Source organism: Chroicocephalus ridibundus, chromosome 6 (genome assembly GCF_963924245.1).
Source record: "Chroicocephalus ridibundus chromosome 6, bChrRid1.1, whole genome shotgun sequence".
Classification (NCBI taxonomy): Eukaryota; Metazoa; Chordata; class Aves; order Charadriiformes; family Laridae; genus Chroicocephalus; species Chroicocephalus ridibundus.
The window spans coordinates 75,654,322-75,679,694 of NC_086289.1; the positions used below are offsets into that span (position 1 = coordinate 75,654,322).

General features: G+C 44.5%; 2 protein-coding genes and 3 non-coding genes across 5 annotated transcripts; 1 reads left to right on the plus strand and 4 right to left on the minus strand.

The window, feature by feature from the left end:
* Positions 1-2,601: 2,601 nt before the first annotated feature.
* RFC4 (replication factor C subunit 4) lies at positions 2,602-16,394 on the plus strand. Its single transcript, XM_063339882.1, has 10 exons — positions 2,602-3,304; positions 3,900-3,978; positions 8,612-8,691; positions 9,843-9,962; positions 10,752-10,895; positions 11,185-11,305; positions 11,762-11,887; positions 13,523-13,603; positions 15,354-15,470; positions 16,186-16,394. The coding sequence occupies exons 1-10, from the start codon at positions 3,180-3,182 to the stop codon at positions 16,279-16,281; spliced, it is 1,089 nt and encodes a 362-aa protein (XP_063195952.1). The 5' UTR covers positions 2,602-3,179; the 3' UTR covers positions 16,282-16,394.
* Positions 16,395-17,507: 1,113 nt separating this feature from the next.
* Positions 17,508-24,811, minus strand: EIF4A2 (eukaryotic translation initiation factor 4A2). Its single transcript, XM_063338612.1, has 11 exons — positions 24,663-24,811; positions 23,510-23,555; positions 23,288-23,420; positions 22,885-23,024; positions 21,521-21,689; positions 21,211-21,320; positions 20,952-21,095; positions 20,407-20,544; positions 20,039-20,128; positions 19,722-19,801; positions 17,508-18,312 (listed from the first exon to the last, which is right to left on the minus strand). Exons 1-11 carry the CDS (start codon positions 24,689-24,691, stop codon positions 18,168-18,170), a joined length of 1,224 nt encoding a protein of 407 aa, XP_063194682.1. The 5' UTR covers positions 24,692-24,811; the 3' UTR covers positions 17,508-18,167.
* LOC134518054 (small nucleolar RNA SNORA63) lies at positions 20,202-20,328 on the minus strand. Its single transcript, XR_010071849.1, has one exon. It is a non-coding gene; the product is annotated as a small nucleolar RNA SNORA63 (small nucleolar RNA).
* Positions 20,724-20,905, minus strand: LOC134518067 (small nucleolar RNA SNORA81). The gene has a single exon (XR_010071861.1). It is a non-coding gene; the product is annotated as a small nucleolar RNA SNORA81 (small nucleolar RNA).
* Positions 23,104-23,173, minus strand: LOC134518069 (small nucleolar RNA SNORD2). Its single transcript, XR_010071863.1, has one exon. It is a non-coding gene; the product is annotated as a small nucleolar RNA SNORD2 (small nucleolar RNA).
* Positions 24,812-25,373: the final 562 nt, after the last annotated feature.

Consider the following 25,373-nt stretch of genomic DNA (forward strand, 5'->3'; position numbering starts at 1 on the left):
TCTTCATGAATCTGTGTAGTTATTTTTTGAATCTATTTATAATTTTGACAAGATTTGCAATTTAAAAATGCATTGTGTGAAAAAAACCCCAACTTCTTTTGGCTTTAAATCTGAAGCGTGATAGTTCAATTTCAGGCCTCTGGTTTCTGCCTTTTGAGAAGTCATCTTAGCCGTGACTTTATATACAGTGATCATATCCCTCAATCACTCTTTCCTGAGCTGAGACAAATGCTGTCCTAGTTACTATCTCGTCATTAAAAAAAAGGCCAATTCATACCTTTCAACAATCTTGCCATCTTGCTTTGAACCTTCTCTTGTTTACACAGCTTAGTGAAAACTGCCAGTTTCAGTCTGCTCTGTGTTGCTTACATAATTCTGACAGAAGTCTTCAAATGCTGAAAGTTATTAGATAAATGTTTGCTGTTAAACTTTTAAGAAAATCAATATATACCTTTTTCTATTGCAATAATTTCTTTCAACACTTCCTAGCATCTTTCCTCTTTTAAAACAAAACCTGAATTTTGGACAAGGCTGTTGGACGGCGATCCTGTAATTTTTAGGGTCAGGTTACTTCCTAAACTCTATATAGTTTATTTTAAGGAAGCCACTTGTCCACTTTCAGTGTCATAAAAACCCACGAGCTTATCTCCCAGGAAACATTAATGTCAACTGGCTGAAGGTCTAGATTGATGGATGCATGGGCAGTTCTCCATGACAGAAGGCAGAGTAACTTATAAAGACCGATGTCCTCCCCCTAATCAATTCTTCTGCCCTGCTACTGTCCCTATCCCCTGACATATTGGGTTTGTGCCAGATGAGTTCTTGAACCCTCATTCTGTGGTTGTACACCTCCAAATGCCAGCATAAGAAGACTGGGAAGGAAGGGGACCAGGCTTCCCATTTAGATCAGCTCAAGCTGCCAAAAAACTGCCCTGCTGCCGAAAGATGCAGTCTTCACCTCCCTACCCACCCCACCACTTCTCCCTCCTGTCTGCTCTGGTAGTAGTGCAATGTATGGGGTCGTTTCACTGAGCTGCTGCATCTGCTTGTACTAGCTGTGCAACGAGACCTGAGGGACTCGGACGGTACTAGGGCTCAAGTGTGGCTGGAGGACCTGGCTATGATGAGAATGAAGATGGTTGCCTTCAAACAGTATCAGTAATGAAGCATCTGCCACTGGGGTACTATGGTTTTTAAATACCAACGCATCATGGGCTGTATAACTTCATAAATTAAAATAGTCTTAAATAGTCTTACATAAGAACAAATCCAGCATGCACTAAACGATTAGCATTTTAAAGCTAGACTGGCCTTTCCATGCATTAAACTAGAAGTTTCTACGGATGGCATTTGAGAAGCACTGATGAGGCTAGTGAAAAACAGTCTTCGCCATGGGAAATGCTGGAGTCAAGCAAAGGAGAGGACATCATAACCATCTGAGTTTGATTTGTTGGACCTGAAGATGGTGAGTGAATGCAATTCAGTAGCATCGAGCAGACATCATTGTCTGACGGGGAGGAAGAGAAAAACAGGGACCAGGACAGAAAAGCTTAAGTTTGATTATTCCTTTCTGGAATTTTTAACTTTTGGTAAGGTAAAAAACAAAAACTTGCGCTATGAAGTTAAGTTAATGTAGCAGACAGGAAGTTCCATTGCTGAACTGAACCTAAGGCTCATACCTAGTTGATAAAATGCTCAATGCCAGGTGTATTTGAAGTGGTCCCATTAAGGAGAGTAGACAGAATAGAGAACACCAAATAGAATAAAGCTTCAAAAATACAACAAAGCTTTATAGAGTTTCAGAAAGCAAGCTAATCAGTTCTAGCTGCTTATGCATCCTTACCATTTCCAAGGTACCATGACTTGGAAATACCAAATATAATCACAGTGCGGGAAAAAAATACAACATTGCATTTTCATCTAGAAGAAGACAACTGCAGTAATTACATGTGTGGGCATTTCTTGCTGCTAAGGCTACGATCTGGGTTTCATGCTTCAATAGCAGAGTGCCAGATGAGAGGAAACAGCTTGTTTAAAATTGCCCAGACAAGGATTACAGGCTCGTCTCGCTGAGAGAATGATGTGTTTTCAGCCTAAATTCTTTCCCACATACCCTTTTCCAAAGACTGTTCATCTGTTGCCATAGAGACCATTTCCAATCCTCTCTTTTCCCTCGCACAGGTTCTGTTCTGGGTGATCACTACCTCGGCTGCCCAGGCCGCCCCGGTGGTGCCTCGTGCCCCGGAGCAGCCAAGGGGCAATAGTAAAGCTGAACGTCTGCCACCACACTGGTAGCAGAATTACTTTATTTTTTTATCCACAAAGCTGGTACAAAATTGGGAAGATGAGCTGTAGCTACCCAGCGTGTGAAAACGTGGGCGTGCATCACGACTGCCAAACCTACTAGGATGCCTTCTTCTCCTTTAAAGGGAACTGTCACATCAATCATACCCCTCTTTTTTTTTCTTTTTACTGGCTTTGCTGTAATGGAGATTATTACAAGTAACGGGAAAACAAAAAGGATTCACTTTCCCTTCACTGGTCGCTTTTGCACAGATAACCCCCGCGCCTGTACACCTGGGGGAGCTGCTCGCACAGCAACAGCCAGGGCCGGGGAAGGTCTGAGCAGCGACGGCCGGACGAAGGCACACCGCCCGCGGCAGCTGGAGCAGGAGAGAGCTGGGGCAGACTCCGGCCTTCGCGGGTTTCACGTCCAGGGACCCCCAGACCCACCTCAGGCGAAGGGGGAGGCCGCCGGCCCAAGGCCTGACAGAAGAAGCCCCTCTTCCGCTGGCTTTTGGGGCTGATTTTGTACCTCACGTTGCTTAGGGATTTTTTCCACACTTGTCGGGGAAGAGCCATTTGGGAGGGATGGCGGGGAAGGGGCGCCCGCCGCCCTCCACCCCGCCGGTGCCGCCCTGAGGGGGCGCGCGGCGCCTCCATGGCTGCCTGAGGCAAGGCCGCCGCTCCGCCCCTAGGCCGCGCGCACCCGCTCCCCGCAGGACCCGGCGCATGCGCGGCGCGGCCTAGCTCGTGGTTGGCCCGCGGCCGAGCGGAAGCGGCGCCGCCCCCGGGCTGTGGCGGGTTGGCGGGAAGGGCCGGCGGGGCCGGGCGCGCGGCGCGGCCTAACGGCTGGGCTGAGGCGGGGAGGCTGTGGGGGGACGGGCCCTGCCGGAGCCATGCAGGCCTTCCTCAAAGGCCCGTCTGCTATCAGCACCAAGCCCCCCGCTGCCAAGGAGAAGGGCGCAGCGGGGAGCAGCGGGGAGGGCAAGAGGCTCAAGCCCATCCCCTGGGTGGAGAAATAGTAAGGGCTCTTCGGGGGCAGCGGGGTCGCTGGCCGGGGTCGTGAGGGGATTCTCGGTCCGGAGGAGGGAGTGGGTGCATGGCGAAGGGGGTTACAGCTGGAGGTGTCTCCACCTGGAACAACAGCTTTAACTTTATCAGTTACGGGCGAAAACCAGCACCGTGAACTACTGTAGGAGCCCTTTGTTGGTGTTACTGAGCAGACAATGCCTCCATTGCACATGTCAAGCGGTGCGGTTCATTGCTGTGGCTTGGTGCAAAAGTGCATTGAGTACTTTGTTTTTGAGAAGCCCGTATCGGCTCACGAAGAGGTAAAATATTGCAGTCTGCAACACGGCTCTGCTTCTAACACCAGCTCAGGCTGGTGTTTACAATAGAAATAGACAAACAGCTTCCTGAGAAATTAGATCACTTCAGTAATACAGACCAGAGACATTAGACGGATTTCCTGTTATGATTTTGTCCTCGGCTACAAAATTTGCTGTAATTCTTAAGTACCCAATGTAATCAGAAAGGAAAATGTTATTTTTGTCAATGTCAGTTTTCTTCTGAAACTTTGTTAGCTAATAAACTGCTTTTAATGTCTTTTTATTTAGTCGCCCCAAAAACGTGGATGAAGTCGCCTTCCAGGATGAAGTTGTTGCTGTGCTGAAAAAGTCCTTGGAAGGTGCTGATGTGAGTGCAATGATAACATCTACCCCATTAGTATGTTTAGGCAGAAACTTTGTCTGGTGCTAATGAAAACTTCTCTTTTCTAACTCAGCAAAGATCATTTTTTACAGTGGTACTTTACAAACAAGCGAAGTGGCTTCCTTGTAGTATGTTCTGATATACGTGTAAAATTTATGATGCTTCCAGCCCTCTAAACATTGTAAAACTGTCAGCTCTGTGATGCTGTCTGGAATTATTCTGGAAAAGCTTAATTGGTAAATTTCTTGTTAATAGTTCCAAATCTGTAAAGGCTTTTGTTGTGTCTACACTGCTATTCAGCTAGTACTTTTGACATTCGTGTTTAAGAGGAGAGGGGATATTTTTCTTTCATAGAAAAGTCTGGATTGCCAGTTGTTCCTCTAGTGATCTGTTGGTGCTTCTATGAAACTGCTAAACATTAAAACAAATATACTGTTTGCTAACAAGGGAAATTTAAATTATAAGGGCCAAGTCCACTACTTAGATAGTGATCCCCAAACTTTTTGGGTTAGTTTCCAAGTAAGTCTCTTTGGCTTTAAAAAGCTAAGCATGACAGTTTCACTAACTTTGCTGTTTCGCACCTGACACCTACGAATATAAAGAGGATGAGCAGAGCATGTTCAATTGCTTTTGTTTACACTTGCATTTGCTTTTGGATAAAAAACTTAGTAAATATTCAGTATGGAAGACAGTTATTTCCTCCAAACCAGGTGATGGGGAGGTGGAAGTACTGAAGGGAGAAATAAAGCAGGTAACCAGAGATGGCTGTGCTTTCTTGACATCTGGAAAATCTGGACAATTCCTTCCTTTGTACATGCCGAGACTTCTTTTTGCTTCCCGTTTCACCTGGAAGGGTCATTCTTGTGTTCTAAAAGCTGTTTCTGTTTTCAAGGACTGCTAACGCCGGCTGAAGTGGTTGGTGGATGTTCTGAAAATGACATTTGTGATATGGCTGTCTGCTCACCAAGAGCCAAAAGGAACAAGTTGGGCAATTTTCAGAGTTCTATGCAAGAAACTTTTCACTAGGGTGCCCTGATGTGCAGTATGCATGGGGTAGTCTTTGGTATTTGAAAATTTTCGCTTATGACAATTTACTTTGTAGTTCTGGTTTTGATTAATATGAGTCTGTTTCTACCTGAAAACATTAATTTCATCAGACCTTTCAACAGCAGAAGTACTTTATTTGTTTGAGCATAGGGAGCCAAAACGAAGCTGGTATGACAGAACTGGGAAAGACTTGTATAATTCCTGTCTTTAGTTCATGTCTCCAGATTTGGTTGGAGAATGCTGTTGTTATGTGACCTTGCCACGTAACGTACCTGTAGAAATCTGGGTTTCAACAGCAATAATATTTGTACAGTTGAGGTAATTAGTAAGGAACTACTAACAGCTAAGGAGAAATGAGGTGCTGCCACCTATTCTGTCTGGATATATCAGTCATGTAACATCGCTTAGGTGATGGGTTGTGAAGTTCTATTTTGAGCAACAGCTATTTAAAACCTTACTGCTTCTAGATCAGCAATGTTTCTCGGATTATGAGCCTAGTACACTTGTGTTGACTTTTTGCCTCCTGAGTTGAAAACAGAAATTATAACTCCTGCTTATGGTTACAGGCTTTGTATTTTGCCATAGCTACCCAAACTCAGCAAGGCATTTGAGAACAAAATCATGCAAGTACTCTAAAACATTGATACTTTTAAAATTTGGACATTTTTGTTAGTTCTTGAAAGGACTCATTCTGTCAAAAAGACAAAAGTGTAATTTAAACTCCGAGGTGGCTGGTACTCATTTCAGAAGTTCTTTCTGAATTTGGAGATCTGGGGAGATCAAAGAAACAGCTGTGACAACACTGTAGGTTTGTGTAATGTGCTTTATTTAAACTTTAGTGTTGAAAATGAAGAGCCAGTCCTTTGTTGGTTGGCCTGTAAGTATTTGTGGACCTTAGTCTGGGAGCTGCTAAATGGAGCAGGACTTTTAGGTCCCTGATATATCTCCATCTATAATAGCAGGGATCTGTCTTGTTATAAACCGGGGGTACCAGACTCCAAGTGGTTTTGAACTGGAGAAATTGATTTCTGTCTGCCGAGACTGTCGATTTGTTGTTGCTTTTTGCAAAGAAACTGACCAGTGTTGTAGTATTCTTTAACTTTCATTCACTTGATGACATCATAATGACTGAAAAGAGGGTGAGGTGAGGGATTATCTTGAAATTTACAGCTTCATTTGAACTGAAACTTCTAGAAAAGGACTTGGGGTTTGTACTATATGTGGTAACTTTCCCACAAGCAGGATGATGCCTGCAGGTATCCTGCTTACCCCTGGCAAGCATGGAAAAATGGATAACCAGATCAGGTTGCAGGCTGTTTAAAAATACTGCCACAGTTACATAAAGGATTAGGCTGTGCTTAGTGAAAAAGTGCAAATACTGGTGATAACTTCAGTGAGAAACGAGCATATATGTGGTTGAAACAGAAACAGTAGTAAAGTATGGGTTTAATGGAATTAGGAAACAGATTCTTATTAAAACTTCTTACCTGCTAATGCTTGTTTTGAGAACTAGTAGAGTGTGAATTAGCACAGAGGCATGAAATTACAAATCTCCACGAAAATGTCTACCCTTGCAGTGTGCTAACCTACCATGTCAGCACACTAACATATTCAGCTATCATTCAGTACATACTTCTCCCCGAAGCTTTCCTAAAAGATATAGGGGGGTAATAATGTTGTCGTATCTAATTAAACTTGAAAAAAAGTTTGTTAGTACTGAATGCTGTTTACTTTTTAGTAACTAGGGAAACAAGCAACAAATAATTGGCAGAAAGAGCAGGCAGAACTTGAAATGGATTTATTTAATCTAAATTGATTGAAGATTGAAATTCTTCTATCTGTACTTCTGCAGTACATACACAGTTGAATCTGTTCTCTGCATCTTATCTCAGTTATTAAAATGGGATGCTTGTTACCAAACTGGTCTGTCTCTATTTTATCTTCTGATTATGCATTGTGTACTCCTGCATTTTTCTTTGCTTTTTGGATGTCTTTGATTTTGCTGTTCCCATTCTGTCTGCATTGCTTGCTATATTCAGCATAAAATTATCTAATCTAATTTTAGTTGAGTCTTTTTAAAAATAGAATTTTTATTGAGGGCTGGAAATCAAGTCAGACTGAGAGGTTTGTCTGTTTGCTATTGATGGGAGGGGGATTCTTGGATTCTTCTAAGAACGTACAACTGGAACATCCCCTGCTGTCAAAGGCAGCAGTTTTAAAGTGTAGCCTGATAATTCGTAAGAGCAATTACTTGAAATAGTAGTATAGAAAGCTATCACTCCTATGCTAATTAGAGAGCTTCTTGATTTCAGCCAAAATTTAGTCATCGTAACTTACGCAAATTTTGTTTATGCCAACTTTGTTCTTTCTCCCTGTGTTGCTCTATTTATGGGGATCGGTCGTATTCCCTCTCAGCTTTTCTTTTGCTGGGCTGACTAAACCAAACTCTTTTAAAAAGTCACTTCTCATAAGATAGGCTCTTCGCTCCTTTAATCACCTTTCCCAGTTTGGATTCATCAGCCTTGACCAAGGGTGACCTGAACTGCATGTAGCTTTCCAGATGAAATCTTATTCGACCTGTGTTAGTATTTGTAATTTTCCATCTGTGTAGAACCTGCACATCCTAGGACCACTGTGTTACACAATCTTATACCGTTCCTCCGACTGACAGACAAAACAAAGTCAGCTTGTATTTTATGCCAGACATCTAGCAGATACTTAGTTATATTCTCAAATTGTGAGATTTTGTGCTTTGTGCTGATAAACGTTATCATGTATTATTCCTGCGGTCTTTGCTGTGCTGCTTTCATCTTCCTGTGTCAGCATATTTCTTTAATGCACTCCTGTGTTTCATGCTGAGGTTATTAGATTATTTGAAAGATCAGTTAACCTAATCTCTTTAAGAAATGCCACTTGTCTCCTCCTTTGAAAAATCCTTGGATGGATGTAGAAATTTGCCAGCGCTATGCATTCCGGTCAGTCATTGCAGGCATCTCTGTGATTAGTGTTAGGGCATGTCTGCATTGCACTCACTGCAGCGTAGTGCAGGCATTCACAAGCTCCCTTGTACTTATTGCAGTGGAGTTAATGGCAGCACAGGATTCTCAGCATGGCCTGAAAAGGCAGTCTGGGGAGCTGAGAACTTACATGATAGTTAACCTGGGCCAAATTTTGTCACAGCTGCACTGCTAATAGTATCCAGACTGTTTGAAGGGCATCCTTGGATAAATGTACATGTCACTGGAGTCGTAACAGTAAGTTCTGTAGGCTTTAGTGATCTCAGACATGACCTGGAGGGAATATATAAAAATAAAATAGAAATTGAACTATCAATTTTGATATGTGACAGTGCCACCAAATAACAGCTTGTTCATGCTGTGTTATAAAAAGCAACTGTTTGTCCTCTTTTAGAGCACTATGTGCAGTGACCTAGAAGTGGAAGACTTTGATATTATTTACCAGAAGGAGTAGATAGTTTCTGTTCTATCAGGTGCTCAGATTTTCAGTAGGTTTTCCTGTCGTTTGTTTTGTTTATTTGCTTTTTTTGAAAAACGGTGCCTTGCTGTTTCAGCTTCCCAATCTGTTGTTCTATGGCCCACCTGGAACTGGAAAGACTTCCACTATTTTAGCAGCGGCTAGAGAGCTCTATGGGTAAGCTGGATCAAGTTGCTTTGGTGTAATTGACTGTCACGTGTCTTCTAATCCTGTGGCAGAGTGCCTCTGGTCATTGCCTGTTCTTATGCAGCTTCTAGGTCTTTTTCAGGAATATCTTCACATTCTAATTCATCTCCAATACAAGAGTTCGTTCTCATTTGTCCTGTTGTTGATTTCTGTTACCAATATAGACTTAAGTGGCTGCGAGTCTCGCATATTGTAACGCTATAGCAAAGAGTATGAAAAGAAACAGCTTGCATATGCCTTACTGAACTTTGTAAAGGAATTTCAGTTTTAATGGTATATTCAGTAAGTTAGTTACACATAGACCTCAAAGCACTTCATAAAATGTCTTGCGTTGTAATCTTTCCATTATGCACCATTGAGTTGTGTCTGGAAGTAATATTGGGAGTCAGACTAAAATTCAGCACGTGTACATTCATCAGCTCACTTGTAACACTTGGGAGTTTTTGAGTAGTGAATTCAGTGACCCGGAAGCAAAAAATGGATGAGAAGGTAGTTTGTTGAGTCATCGTGACGTTAGTTGCCTCCCCCTGCTCCCCGTCAATGTCTTTAATTTTTGGCTCATGCTGTTTTATGAAAAGAACCACTTCTAGTTTAATAGTAGGAAGACAACTCCACGTTGTGCGTCCATTTGAATTACTAGAACTTAAAATCTACTGTATTCACTTTTTCTTTTTGTAATCATAGGTGCTGCTGTATAGTATTGCTACTAAATGCTGCCTATATTATACTTTCTAGATATTTCTTTCTGGTAGCACTGCCAGTAATTGTGTCAGGGCATCTTACTTGTTCTTCCACATTATGCACAGCATAGAAGTAGAAGGGCATACAGTGCTCTGAACTTATGAAGCCAACTTCCCATCTTTTTTTTCCTTTATAACTGATGTAATTTTACACTTTACTGTTTTCTGTAGTCTGGGAGGCAATTGTAAAAGTAACTAATGGGAATTCATACCTAACATTTAATGATCTTGATTTAACTGTATTTTAACACAGTATGCTATTTAGTAATCCTGGCAAAAATAGCATCTGCTCTTCAAAAAGGCCAGAAAGACTATTGATATACTTTATAATGTATCATTACAAGAATTAGTAGCTAACATGTTGTAATAAAAATTTTGCAGGCCTGAATTATTCCGGCAAAGAGTCCTTGAGTTAAATGCTTCTGATGAGCGTGGAATACAAGTGATTCGGGAAAAAGTGAAAGCTTTTGCTCAGCTAACTGCGTCTGGAAGCCGCTCAGAGTAAGTGCTGGATCAAAGCTGTCTATGTTTGATGGACTTTCTTGCTTAGGACGAAGCATGGGGTTGCTTTTGTTTAGGTTAACTTTATAATTCTAATATAAATGATGGGTCAGCATTGCCCAGAAGTTTGCAGCACACAGTGTTTTGGCTAAGCTTTGACTTCGTGCAATTTCATGTTGAGTGTTTGAATACTTTGCAAGTGTTGTCTGACTACCATAGAAAAGCTTCTTTGGGTAAATTGTGGTGGAAGTTGCTTCTCTAGTACCTCTAATCTGCAGCATCTCATACAAGATGGGTGCTAGTTTATAAGGTGCTAACAAGATTCTGGTGTTAGGTGGTGAGAAGCCCTATGCAGGTGAAGCCATACGTATGGAAAAAACAGATTGTGGAAAGTAGCCGGAAGAAACTGCATGCCAGGACTGCCTAGCAAGAAATGGTCTTGTGTACTGAAATTAGTCTGTTGTAGTGTTCTTTAAAGTTCAGGCAATCGGGAATCCTGTAAAAAGAAGAGCTGCATTAGTTGATAAAAGAAGAAACTTAAAGCAAAAGTAATTTTTTTTTTAAAAGGACTTCTGCAGTATTCAAGTGTTGATCTGGAAACTCAGTCTTCCCCTTTACTACAAATATTAGTCCTTTATCTAAAAATAATGCAAAAGATTGAACCTCTGAATATGTTCTACTTATTGGGTATAAACTTAAGTAAAATGTGACTTGCTGTTTGCGGTGATTTTTTTTTTTCTTGGTCTATATGTTGCATGTCTCCTAGATAACAGATTTCTTATTTTTCAGTGGTAAAATTTGTCCTCCTTTTAAAATTGTAATCCTGGATGAAGCAGACTCAATGACTTCAGCAGCCCAGGCAGCCTTAAGACGCACAATGGAAAAAGAATCGAAAACAACACGTTTCTGCCTTATTTGTAACTACATCAGCAGGTACGTGTGGAATTTGTTGCTTCTTTGGACTTGTTGCTCTTCCTATTCTGTACTCTTTTTTTTTTTTTTTCTTCTTCACTGAGAGGTTGATGCCTAGTTTCATAGTTTTTGGTTAATAGAGATGTAACTATGTGAATACAAGACTGAAGTCAATATTTAGGTATTGATTTTTATTTTTCAAACTGGTGCAGTTTTAAGGCTATGCTCCCCTTTTCTGCCTTGAGAGCTTTGTCTGTATGAACTTGACCCATGCATTTGTTTACCAAGCACTTGCCTGCCTTTTTTTCAGAATAATTGAGCCTTTAACATCTCGATGCTCCAAATTCCGCTTCAAGCCTTTGTCAGACAAAATCCAACAGCAGAGGCTATTGGACGTTTCTGAGAAGGAACATGTGAAAATCAGTAGCGAGGTAACTTCATGGTTGCCAGGGAATTTTATTGCTTAATCCAGTGCGTAATTGCGTTACGGTGAAAGGGGCTAAGTCAGCATACTTTTCCAGACTGCTCAATTGTATTAAATACAATATATAAACTCCTTGAGATATTATTCTCTTTCCATGGATGGGATGAATTTTAGAAGTCTTGCTAAAACCAGAGAAATGTCCACCAGAGAAAACTGCAGCAAAACTGTAGGGCTTTTTGTTCTGTGCTGAGTATACTTGCATTAAATCAGTGTTTCATTCTGAAATTGCCAGTACACATTTATATTAGTAGAGAAGTTGCTTCGTAACTTGTGTATTGTGTCTGTCGGTGACCATCTGCCTTAGGCACTACTAGATGTTTTAAAATCCATGTGCTGAGAAAGTGTACTGGATTTTAATTAACAGAGAAAATATAACTTGGCATTTTCTGACATTATTTTTCAGGCAGTATCTTACCTTGTTAAAGTGTCAGAGGGGGACTTAAGAAAAGCAATTACCTTTCTTCAAAGTGCCACTCGCCTAATGGGTGGGAAAGAGATCACAGAGAAGATAGTCACTGAAATTGCTGGGGTAAGCTCCGCTTTACAGTTTCTCCCGTAATTAGTCTGAAAAGCATGTGTGTGGGAAGTGTACTTGCTACCTCTATCTACCTTTGCTTCCAGTTTGATTAAAAAATTGTTTTATACCCATTAGTATTGCAATGTGGTACCGATACACTATCCACCAGAACTGTAAAGACTGCCTCATTCCGTACACTTACCACATAGCAAGTGGCTTGCTGTAAGTCAGTGAATACTGCAAAATAGTCTTGTAATTCAAACTGAAGTTGAAATATTCTGCCCACGAATGCAAAATGTGTTGCCTCCTGTGGGACAATAGACTAGAACATGGTTTTGCACTTTATATAAATGTTTGTGTTTATATGTATATGCATGTAGGTAAGTATAGATCGTTGCTAAATACGGTTTGTAAACACCACAGGGGAATGACTTTCAGTAGCAGCTTATTTTCAATTTAACGTTCACAGTGACAGTGTCTCTTTGAGGATCTGTGTAGGATCCTGTTTTTTAACAAAACAGCAGTGATTTCTTCTGGAAATAGTGGGTAATACTGACAGGGAGAGGAGAAACCTGAGAGGAAATGCATTTAATAAAATCTGTCTGAAGGTGTTCCTATAGCAACAAACCAGTTACCCCTAAAGCAAGAAAAGTGAGATTAGGAGTCGAGCAGCTGAAAAATAAATGGGCTTTAATGATGGCCACACTTCCCTTGAAGATATTGCCCTCGTAGCTAATTCTGAGGGATGTGGGGTTTTCACATCTGTGGCACCAGAAGCAATTGCTCCTGTGCACATTTTACAGAACAGTTTTAAACAATCTTCTCAGTGAATGTGTTTGGTTTTGTGTATCTAGCTGTAGAAAAGAGCTGGATTTCACTTACAGACATCTGAAATCACAATTTCTAATAAACGTGGCAGAAGCTGACTGTAACGACAGGAGAGAGAAGCATGAAATTCCATTACTGAATAATGCTTGTTTAAACCAAAGGTACCCAACTTCATAAAGACTTCAAGTTCTTTGTCCTACCTAACTCTTGTGACCTGGAATGACCTTAGTACAGAAGATTAATAAAGGCGCTTTGAAACCAAACTGTCCAGATGCTCAACTGACAGGAATGACGACGAGTACAGGGGAGAATGTGGGCAGCGCTTCCCTGTTCAGAGCTAAATAATGGCATCTGTCAACTGTTTTCCTTCTGATTTACTGTCTGATCTTGTTGCATTGGGGTTTTTTGGTATGTCCCTGGTGCGTCACTGGAGAGAAGACTGATTTGCTGTTTTGCCTGGGTGTAGAATGGCACAGAAAGCTTTGGCTGATGTAATTGTTGAAGCAGGTCCTCCACTGAGTCAGCGTCCTGAATAAGCGATTGTGTGTTGGACTTAGGAAGCTGACTTTGACGATTCACTATCACTATATAGTTTTTATTTTAGTGTCGCCAATATAGGAGGAATATTACAGCCTAGCTCTCGCTCTCAAAATTTAGCTAGTCTGTCTTGTACGCTTGCTTAAAAGTGGTTGGGTGTTTGAGAGGAATGAAATGCTAAAATGGCCTCCTTCATAAACAGTTTGTTCCTGTTACTGTAAGCATCAACTTCAGTTTTAAGTTTAGAAAGTTGAAGTTAAGAAATGTAACTTCTTGTTACAGGTCATCCCTAAAGAAACAATTGATGAACTGCTGTCTGTCTGCCGGAGTGGTTCCTTTGAGAAACTGGAAACGCTGGCAAAGGTAGAGTGCCGTTAGTGCCCCAGCCCGGGGGTGGTTAGGTCACTGCCCTCTGAGTCCTGGGCTGCAGTGGGGAGCGTTTGGCCTCGTGTCAGTCAGGACGCGCATTGCAGGAAGCGTGTCTCTTACCAGGGCGTACTCTGAGCTTTCCCTTCTGAGGAAGAACTGACAAAGCTGCAAATAAGATTCCCTGCCAATGTGACTCGGGCGTTCTCCGGAGTTAGACTGACACGTGGAGCTGTAAGGCTGAATTGGGCAGAGTGGGAATTCCTAGCGAGACACTTGCCTCAGGCCGTTAGAACTGCATCTTCAGGGGACTGGACTAGCCTCTCGCTTTCTTCCTTACACGGAAGCTGTGTTAGATGAGAAGTATCTGAATAAAGCTGTAATAAGTCTTCAGTTTTAAAATATTTCACGTTAATCTTACAGCACGCTAGTGAGTAAGTTTGTCTGACAAGTTGCAGTGACTTCAAATGGATCTTGCTGGAGAAGGCACAAGCTACTGGTTGATCGAGGTGGATTTTTCTTTAATGCAGAAAAGGTTCTTAGTGTCTTTGAAGAATGGGAAATTCCTAATCTCCTGAGTTCGAAGGCGGCTCAGGCCGTCTTGAACTGGATTTTAAATCACGGAGGTGTCGCTGATAGAGGGGAGCATGCCATAGTGCCATTCTCCCAGGGAAGTGTTCTGTGCTGGTGTGAAAAAAGCCAATATTGGTCAACCTCCTGCTTTTTACTTGGCTGAGCCTCGCCGGACAACTTTGGCTGGTTTTGCTGCTGGGTTTATTCTCCTGTAAACTTGCTGCAAATCTGAGCATTCTTGTGCCAGAATTTACGCGGATGTCCCTGCCTTACACTTCCACGTTTACTTACCATAATGTGGTAAGTCTTAAGTCGATCTTAAGAGGCGATGATACGGATTTTCTAAATCCTTAGAGCTGGTGCAGTCTCCCATCAGACCGTGATCAAATCTAATGCAGTAGTCTGGAACGGCCCGCCAGTTCCTAGAGTTTGTTTCAAATGTTAGTGGTTGATATGCAGTTGACAAAACTTGAATGTGTACTTCTGTAAAGTACGGGTGTAGGTTTTGCTGTACAGAAAAATAAAGTTGCACGAACTCCTCTTCTATTTTCATAAACTTCTCTCTACCTAAATGGCTTCCTGGACTACTGTTCTCAGTACTTGCTGGTTTTGTAACTGGGCACTACTGATTTTAAAAAAAAAAGCTATCTTTAGTTGCCATGGTTTTTATTTTATTAAAAACATTTTGGCCTTACAGATCTCTGTGTCGAGGTCAGCAACTGCCAGATGAAGAAAATAAATCAAAGTAGGTGGCAGTTTAAAATGCGAGGGCTGTGAAACTGCCACATGATGCTGTGGATGCAAAGCTTTCCTAATTTTAGAATAAGATTGGACAGGTTCGGTGGAGGTTCTTAAATGCTTAAAATGTCTCTAGCTCACAAAATGTCCGAGATGGAAATTGTGAGAAGCTGGAAGAATATTTGGACAGAAGGATGGCTCTGTGCCTGCAGGCTCGGCCGTGCCCCTGCCGTCTCTCCTGGGTGCTGGCTTGGCGGCGCTGCCAGGCAGGGTGCTGGACTCCCCACAAGCTACTGACGCGTCCTCTGAAATGGGCAGGTTCCATAACGAATGCCAGTGCAGTCTTTCGGTTCAGACAGAATTGTTCAGATTGGTTTTCCAGTTTGAGGCGTTTCTGCTGCTGGATTATTTCCGTTTTCCTCTGTCCCCGACACAGAATCTCATCAATGAAGGGTATGCTGTTGCTCAGCTCGTAAACCAGCTGCACGATGCCGTTGTGGAGAGCGAAGATTACAGTGACAAGCAGAAATCTGTCATAGTTGAGAAACTTGCGGTAAGTCTGCAGCTTGAGGTAAAAAACCCCACGTTAACCTCCACTGATTAATTTTTGTTCACTCGCTCTCTCTCCCGAATGTGCATAATGGTTTATTTTGATTTTTAGTTCTGAATGTTTCTTGGTAGAACCTAAATCTTTGTTCTGAGAAATGTCCTGAGAAGGAACTGAAATCCAGTAAAGTGAATTATTAGCCATGTTATATTGTTCTAATGGTCCTTGAACAAGACGTTTGTGGATTTTTTTTTGTTTTTTAATTATAAATTTAGAGGGAGAATTAAGGCAAGATTTTAAGTCAGCACTTAAACAGATGGGGAGCCGCAAAATGCAAGTTTTTGTTCTGGTGTGTAAAATAAGCCCTTTCAAAAAAAAAAAAGGTTAATTACCTTAAGTTTTGACCAAGAAGAAAAGACAGCCGTGGTGGAGTTTGTGCTAAATTCCGTGAAGAATTTACAGGGCTGGTGCCCTGCAGTGCTGCTCGGGCAGGGAGCGCAGGGAAAGGCTGGTCCCTCCTGTACAGAAACTGTCAGGTCTTGGCTGCCGCAATGGAGGCCACGGAGGGGACTTTCCCCACTTGTGTGGCTGCTGGAGAAGGTGTCGCCAATTAACTAAACAGTTGGCAAATGTCACCATGGTGCTCTGTGGTGTAAGGGAAGAGAGAGCTTCCCTGAGCACCACCCTTTTCAGAGGGTTTTACCTTCTCTTCTCTTTGCAGGAAGTAGACAAGTGCTTGGCTGACGGTGCTGATGAGTTCCTGCAGCTGGTGAGTCTCTGTGCCCTGGTCATGCAGCAGCTGACGCAGAACAACTGACGGCGGCTCCTGTGAGGCCTGGGGTGGGTGGCCTAGGTCCTGAGAGCAGGGACCTGTGTGGTTTTGTACAGCTTTTTGCAATAAAAGGACTGCTCAGCAGTGGGAAAAGCTCACGCTGGAATATTGGCGTTTGTTTACCCTAGCTTAAAGAGCTCTCGGCTGCTGAGGGGGTGGTGCTGCCCCTGCTTTGCAGTTCTTGGTGTAACTTACACAGGGACAGGGAAACGCAGCAAAACTGAGCGTGTATGTAGAATCGTGGAATCATTTAGGTTGGAAAAGACCCTTGGGATCATCGAGTCCAACACCAACCCCACTCTACAAAGTTCTCCCCTACACCACATCCCCCAACCCCACATCTAAACGAGTCTTAAACACATCCAGGGATGGTGACTCCACCACCTCCCTGGGCAGCCTATTCCAGTGTCTGGCCACTCTTTCTGGGAAGAATTTTTAACTAATGTCCAGCCTAAACCTCCCCTGCTGCAGGTTGACGCCATTCCCTCTTGTTCTATCGCTAATTACCTGTGAGAAGAGACCAGCACCAACCCCTCTACAGTGTCCTTTCAACTACTCTACTTGCTCATCATCAGCTCAGAGGGGAGAAAGGGAGGACCCTTTTGCTGGGTTCTGAAAATGCAGCTTGGCAAAAGCCCCCCATCTGTGCTGAACCCAGCCCCAGGGAAGGCTTTGTGGCACCTTCATCTTGTACTGGACCCTTAAGCATGACGTGCCGTAGCCATCGCTTTCTAGTAAATGTATTGCAGCACTCGTTTCACTCGAGCTGTGCAAGAAAGAGTGTGGGGTGAAGGGCAGGTGCTGGGAGGAAGAGGCTGAGCACGTTCAGGGCAGTCCTGGGCCGGTTCCTTCCAGAGCAGCTACTTTGAACCTCAGGGATTCTGTTTACATGGAAGCTGGATTCTCCCTCAATGCAGTAAAAGGCCTTCAGCTGGCAGCAAGCATAATTAACACAAGCAGTGGGCTTTTTAATTAAGTCAGTACTGATGATTAAGTGATGACCTTCTACTCTGATGAAGGGGTACGTCAGTGTAATGGACACCTGTCCCTCACCCAGGAGCTGTGGCACAAAAGCTCCCCATTTGCTGGCCCAAAACCAGCCCCAGAACTGCTGCAGCCTGACCCTGCCCTCTCTGCTCTTCCTAGTCTGGGTCAGGCCCCCCCTGAAGAGAGACACCCCCTAACCAAGAAGCCACTGTTTACAATTTAAGTGAATATAGAAGTATTTTATTGAACATTCAAACTTCATTAAGACATGTGCAATATGGCAAATTTACTGGGTTTAACCCTAACTAAGACAATAGTATGATTGCTTGCTTGCTGGGGCATAGCAACAGGGTCCAGATCACACTTACCACTAATTAAATACTTTATTGAATAAATACATATGAAACAAAAATGCATTTTAATGCTCTTATAAAAGTTTAGAGATTTTGAAAGGCCTTTCCAATTCAATCTGAAGAGTAAGTACATACAATAAAGGAAGGTAGGCTAGTTTAACATAATTCGCTGACTTTATACAGCACTTATATCTTTTAGTCCATAAGTAAATTATTAAATGATAAAGAACATCTAATACAACCACTTCTATGGAACTAGGAAATAAATTTCTAATAAAGAAAAAATTTACAGACCCCATGACTTTCCACCCAACCCCAACAGTCTAACCCTAAAGTGGATAAAGCCAGTGGCTTCCCCCACAAGAGCTCACGACAAAAGTCGCTTCGCTTATCAAAAATCTGTATTTCTGATCCGTTATGAGCATTGAGACAAGATTCAATATATCCCCAAAGAAAGAAGCACAATGCGCGTTGTGAATCGCCTATTCAGCAACAGCGAGCACTGCATTCACAACCACCTCATCCCAGGGATTAAATAAGATCAGCCACATTCATCGGCATCTCCTCCACCGTGGTATTGTAGAAAGTCTCAATGTCTCGCAGGATCCTCTTGTCCTCTTCAGTGACAAAGTTGATAGCCACACCTTTTCTGCCAAAGCGACCACCCCGGCCAATTCTGCACGGAGAGAACACACATTTACACACCAGTTAACTACTCCAGTCTGCTCCAAACCCCTCATTAGCTGCTGCTGCTCTTTTAGCTGCCACTGGCCAGTCTGCGCTGCATTTACGGGACCAGCTGCTACCAAAGCCCTGTCTGACCACGAGAAACTAGCGGTTAGTGCCGGCAGTACAGAGGTGTCCATCCTACGGAGGGTAGCAGAGCAGAAAGGTTACTCTTGGCTGCAAAACAAGAGCTGTATTTAACAGTTGGTACTGCAGGATGAAGCCCTGGCCCCAGCCCCCTCCCCAGCACTTGCCTCCAGCCCCAAGCAGTGGCCTACAGACAAGCTGCTCTTCAGGAGTCCAACTGTTGCCAAGTTAATCCAATTACATCCACTAACATGGAACAGCACACCCAACTTGGGAAGTTTAATCAACATAACTGTTTCCAGGGGGAAAACTTAGGGTTTTGCCTTTTTTTAAAAAAAAAAAAAAAAAAACAAGCAAAATCCAAGCTACATGTTCCTGCATAAGCCCACGTCAGTCACTAACACACCACAGTACAGTGACACCCACCAGCCGCTCCACCACCCTGCGGCCTGCAGGGTACAGCACCCCGGCCGGCAGCAAGAGCTACATACACAAACACGGCTCACAGAACTTGGGGAATAATCATGACAAAAGAAATATATAAATACCGACTCGCTCTTTATTCAAACTGTGCCGCTTATGAATCCACGTCCTAAATTACGTCAACGCCGTTTCTGAGCACCATCTTGTGTCATCAACTGCTGCTACCGATTCCTGTATTTTTTTACATCAAGTAACAAAGCACAGTTTACTTAAATTTAGGGACAGTCACTAGAAGTAGTTACTTAAACCTAGGGAAGCACACCTCACATTGCCACCACAGATACACACCACAGGTCAGAATCCCCCGGGAGGAAGCCCTGAGCCCAGCTGGGCCTCCTGGGAGGCAGCTGTCCCACACTCCTACACAACCGGTCTGCCAGGAGCACCAAGCTCTGAGCACCGAGCAGCAGCAACAGGGATTAGCCAGGAGCTACAGGTCCAGACACTGTGCCAGCATCAGCTGTCATTGCCCTCCACAGCCTGCATGACAAACTGGCCCCTCGGTAGCCAGTGGCTTCCCCAGCCCTCAGCAATGACTGACCAATTGCCAGCACTCGGCTCCGCACACATCTAAGTTTTCCCACTGCTTTATTGTCCAACAGTCCTGCTACTCCCGAGCCAGGGCTTGTTTAAAGCCAAACCCCAAGCAGTGCATTTCCTGCACGAATGGATGCGTAAAGTCCTGCTATTGGTACGGGCTAAAGGGAGGAAGAGGCGAGGTTCTGTGCCGATTTCTGCAGGATGTAGCACGCAGTGCAGCACGGCCAGCAGGGGACAGAGCCAACTCACCTGTGAATATAGTTCTCACGATTGGTCGGCAGGTCATAATTTATAACCAGGGACACTTGCTGCACATCAATGCCACGAGCCTGAAAAGCAATGTGGAGTCTTCAGTGCAAGTCACAGGCTTTAGGTTAAATTTTTTACCCCATGTTTTTGTCGACCACAAGGTTAGTGATGAACTACAACTGTGTAGTCCATAGTGGAACGCAGTCTTTACTCTTCCAAGAAGCTCCGAACAGCTCAGGCTACAAGAACCTTCACTGAATGATGAAGCTTTTGGCACCAGATTTAAACAAATGTGTTCGGTTTAAGAAAACACTCACCAGCAAGTCAGTGGTGATCAGGACACGGCTCGATCCTGACCTGAACTCCCTCATGATAACATCCCGCTCCTTCTGGTCCATGTCACCATGCTGGAGAGGTAAAAAGTTCCAATTACTACAGTTCCAATACTCCAGATGGGAATATGCTTTAAAAAACAAAGTGATGTTTGAAACCCAGCGTCCCTACCTGCCGTGGGGACAAAGCAGGTAGGGATAGAAGGAAGCAGTTTTCTTTAAGCAGGGGGAACGATAATACAGCACCGCACAGCTATATTATAACTTTCCTGCTTCGCGCTCTAGTGTAGCTCATTACAGTTTTTCAGGTGTACGTGGCATTTAAGAAGTAACATGGAAGTACCAATTCTTACCAGAGCTGAGACTGTGAAGTCCCTGGCGTGCATTTTCTCTGTAAGCCAGTCTACTTTTCTCCTTGTATTCAGGAAAATAACAGCCTGAGTAATGGTCAGTGTCTCATACAGATCACAGAGAGTATCCAGCTTCCACTCCTGAACAAACGAAGGAGATGAGGAAATGCATCACCCCACTGACAGTTCAGTCCATAACAAGAATCCCGAACAAGGAATAAAATCCTAAAGCACCAACCAATTAAGCATGCTCTAGTGTGCAATTGTATTCAGTGGGACTCGAGAAGTGGGAACAAGGCACCAAGCAAAGTTTCTGCATCATCTGTTGCACCAAATCTTAAGACACAGGACACTGGACATTAAGAAAGAGGTCCACCCTAGTCAGTTTTGATCCAGTGCATGCATTTTCTTCTTCTTGCGTGTACTCTGCTAGCATTATTACAGAGCCCAAAGCTCAGCCTTGGTTTCTGCAATTTTAGCACAGTGCTTTTAACAAGAAGGTAAGAGAATTTAACTCGTCCTGCAAAGCAAGTACAGCCGGTACCAACCTCTCTTTCAACATTGATGTAGAACTGCTTGATACCCTCCAGGGTCAGTTCTTCCTTCTTCACCAGAATCCGTATGGGATCTCTCATGAACTTTTTGGTCACTTCCAAGACATCCATTGGCATCGTAGCCGACAGCAGCACAACCTAGAATGCGTTACTCAATGTTAGCACACGCCTGGGACACCAGACAACTCAGCAGTTCTCTGCTACACTGCAACCAAACCTGCAGCCATCAATTTCATGAGTGAAAGGTTTTTACCTGGATGTTTGTGCTTAATTTTTGAAAGATCTCATAAATCTGATCCTTAAATCCACGGCTCAACATTTCATCAGCTTCATCCAGAACAAACATTTTGATCCATTTAGGTGCTATTAAAAAACAAGAAAAAGGACTATGTCACAAAGTTTCAGAAACACACTCGACACTTTTATTAATGTCACTCTCCTTTAGGACTAAGCTTTCCAGTACACTCTCTATAATGACAGCAAATTCACAACTTAAGCTCTTGCTGGGTCTGAAAGATATATTGGAAATTTGTTATCAAGAGCAAAATTAAATTGGTACTTACACAGGTAGCGTCTGTTTAACATATCAAACACACGCCCTGGAGTTCCAACCACAATGTGCGGAGCCTCAGCCTGAAGCTTCTGCATCTCATTGCGAACATTTGTGCCACCAATACAAGCGTGGCATGTTGCTCCCATATAGTCTCCAAGGGCCAGAATTACCTTTTGAATCTAAAATAAAAGCCTTCCATTAGTATTAGTACCTGATGAAGATTAAGCCCCATTACCTCTGGTGCTTATGGACTTTGGAAGCTAACACAGCAAACAAGGATTACGCGGCTCTAATGGCTAGAGAGTTGCTATGTGCAATAACTGGTTATTATTTATGTGGTTCAACTAGAAAAGCTTAAGTCAGAGGAGTATTTAAGTTAAATTTTTTGTCCTTACTAGTTGAACTAGCTGAAGTGACCACCATGCATCTACTATGAAGTTAAAAAGCAGAGCTTCCAGAAAGGAACTCAAGTTTTGGGCTGTTAAGGCCCACACGTTAAACACTTGCGGAAAGTTCACAGAAGAGCGTACTTGTACAGTGCCATATTGCCAGGCTTTGAAACAAGTCTCACCTCACCGATGTCTTCAGATTAGAACTAAGGCTAAACACTCTGATCAGAGGTTCCAGTTCCACTGATCTGCTTTTTTTATTTGATTTTACACTTCTTTCCTGTCTGATTTGGTATTTTTACCTTTACCATCAAGAATAATCTTCACTATAGCCTGGCATCTCAGTATATTTTAATTGAAAAAGACAGGAATCTGTATGTAATTAGTTTCTACTCTGAGTTCTGTTCATCATTTTCAAGACCCCACATTACTGATATACATTAATCCTAAAAATTAAGTATACACTAAGGTTTTGTTAAGCACCCCCACTTAGTAAAACAATACCAAGCCCTGAAGGTGAAGTAGACATGCCAGAACATTCAGTCAGGAAAACATCACAGAAATACAAAAACAATGAAGTGACCACATGCGCACTGCAGTTTTCATGTTGCACAACTGCACGCAAGTTCAAATGGCTTCCAAAAAGTACATTTTGTTTCCACTCAGAACACTGTGCTTTAATAACAGATCTTGTATTTTTTTTCTGCTGAAGATGCTCCCTCAGAACTGTACCCAGCACAGCTGCTGGCTCCTGCAGCCCTGCCCCAGTGCACCCTGCACGGGCATCAACTCAACTGGTCAAGCAGGCAGAGAACTTGTGGGCCAGAAGCCAGTTTATATCCCCCATTACTCAACACAAAGAGGGTTCTGAATGGATATTAGTTACAGCCCCTTAAGAAGTCTGTTTATTGTCTCACAGTTGTGAAACCTGAAACCTATGCAACACACAAGCAGCTTTTTTTTTTTTTAACTACACTATCAATACCTGTTGAGCCAGTTCTCTGGTAGGGGCCAATACTAGTGCTTGGGTCTCCTTGAGATCAATCTCCAACTGCTGCAGGATGGAAATAGCAAATGTGGCTGTCTTGCCAGTCCCTGACTGAGCTTGAGCAATCACATCATACCCTAAAAAGAGTAGGATACACATTTACTGCTCCCACACAGGTCATTCATGTTTTTAGTTTTATTTTATTCTCTTTGAAAGAAGTGATCAGTATTAAGAGTTCTCTCCATTTCAGGTCAGTCCCGAAAGATGGTGTACCATCATATCACTTGTTCAATAAAGATTAAAAATTAGTATCATTGCACACTAATAAAATAGTGTACACATTTTACAGCACTTTCTTAATTATCCCATGTTGATATCAACAAACGAATCACATACATACCTTTGATGCATGGAATAATAGCTCTCTGCTGAATAGCTGAAGGCTTCTCAAAACCATAAGCATAAATGCCCCTTAAAAGGGATTCTTTTAAATTCATATCATCAAAATTGTCAACAATCTCATTCCAATTGCTCTGTAATAAAGAAAAAAAACAGAAATTATTAAATCCAACACCTATCTCCACCAGCGATTACAGTCTCAAGTTAGTTCCCGTGTGCTCACCTCAATGACACCATCGGGGTCCATTCCCTCTGGGCCGCCATGGTCTCTGCGGGAAAGAGAACAAGCCGTTAGCACGGCAGCCGCTCACAGGCAGAGGCGAGCTGACGCCTTGGCTGCCAAAACCCCCGTCTGGAACCCCCGACACATCATCCCAGCAGGTGCTTTGGTATTTTGCCAACGGAGGGACTCCCACCCCCTCCCCAGGGGCCCGGGTGCCGCTAACCCAAGTCCTCTGCTCTCAATGCGACAGAAGATGGTTCAAGCCTTTCAGCCGCAGCGAAGAAAAACCCACCGCAAAAACACGGCTCAATCCCGGGCAAACAGAAGAAAAAAAAAACCAAACCAAAAAAACCCATCCGGCAAGCGGAGGCCCGCCACGTCCCGCTGATGGAGGAGCTGTGCCGCAGGCGGGGCTGCGCGCTCCGGGCCGACTCCGCCGCAGCGCCGGGGGGGGGGTGTGGGGTGTGTGTGTGAGGGGTGGGGGCGGCGGAGGGGGCGGCCGCCTCCCGGCTGCGCTGCGGCTTCCCCCCCCCAGCCCCGCCCTGCGCCGCGCAACTCTCGCGAGAGCTCCACCCCTGGGATTGCGCAAATGGCGGCCGGCGCGCAGGCGGAGGAAGGCGCCGGGCGAGCGCCCGGGGGCCGCGCCCCTCCCCCCCGAAAAAAATGGTCTCGCCCTCAGCCGGGCCCCCACAGCCGGGGCGAACCAACGGCAGGACCGGGAGGGGGGACCCGGGCGGGGAAGGAGAAGGGAGGAGATTTTAAGGAAAAAAAGAAGTCCCGAACGAGGCGTTTAAACACGTTAATTTCAACTCAGCGCGGCGGGTACGGCGAAATTAAAAAAATCCCTTTTTCAGGAGTGGGGATTGTTAAAGAAAATCAGCGATGAAAAAACGAGCCCCGAGAAACAGAACTAAACCCCCACCGAACAGCGAGGAAGGGAGAGACAGTAGCGAAACGTCTAGAAGCGGGAGGGGCCGGGGCGGCAGGCGCCGTCTAACTGCAGCGCCCAGCCGCCCCCAGAGCGCCGTCTCGAGCGCGCAGGCAGCCCCGCACACACGGCCCCGCTTCTCGCCCTCTCCCCGGCCGCCCCCGCCCAGCCTCCCAAGCCCCCTTCCGCGGAAAGGGCCCGGGGCCTCGGCACGCCGCGCCATACCTGCTATAATCCGCGGAGCCGCCTGACATGTTCCGAACACCAGCTCTGTCCTCAACTGAAAAGGCAAAACCTCCGCGGCGCCCGCTTTATATACCCGCCCCGCTGCCGGACTCGTTTCGCCCGTCTCTGCGCATGGATATACACCTCACGCCACAGCGAAAAAAGCACGAATCCCCTCGGATTGAGCCCCCTTCCCAAGAGACTCCCCTCACCTCACTGCCTGAGGTACTCCGGAGGGGGTGTCTGGGCCGCTCGGGCCACGAGCTCAGGGGAATCTGGAACTACTTTTTCCCCCTCAGGCGCGGAAGGATATTGCACCATTGACGGCGTGACAGCGACTCGCTCCTTCCTCCCGCTCGCCCCCCCCCCCCCTCCTGCGTACGGGGTTTCCTGCCCCGGCCCCTGCTGCAGCGCCGGGGAGGGGGAGTGAGGGGCGGCGGGAAGGGGCGAGGGCGGCCCGGGCGTGGCGGGGGGCAGCCGTGCTGAGGTGGACACCGAGCGGGCCATGCGGCGGCAGCCGCGGGGGGACAGAGCGGCTCCCTGTCATGGCTGAGTTTCCCCCGCCATGTCGGTTATTTTTAAAGCCCTGGAGTGGGGGGTGGCAGAGGAGAGCGGGTTTGTGAGGCGGAGGGAGGCGGCTCCTGGGCTGCGGGGCTCGTCCCCTCTTCCCCGCACACAGAAATGGCTCCCCCTCCTCTTCCTCCTCCCTGC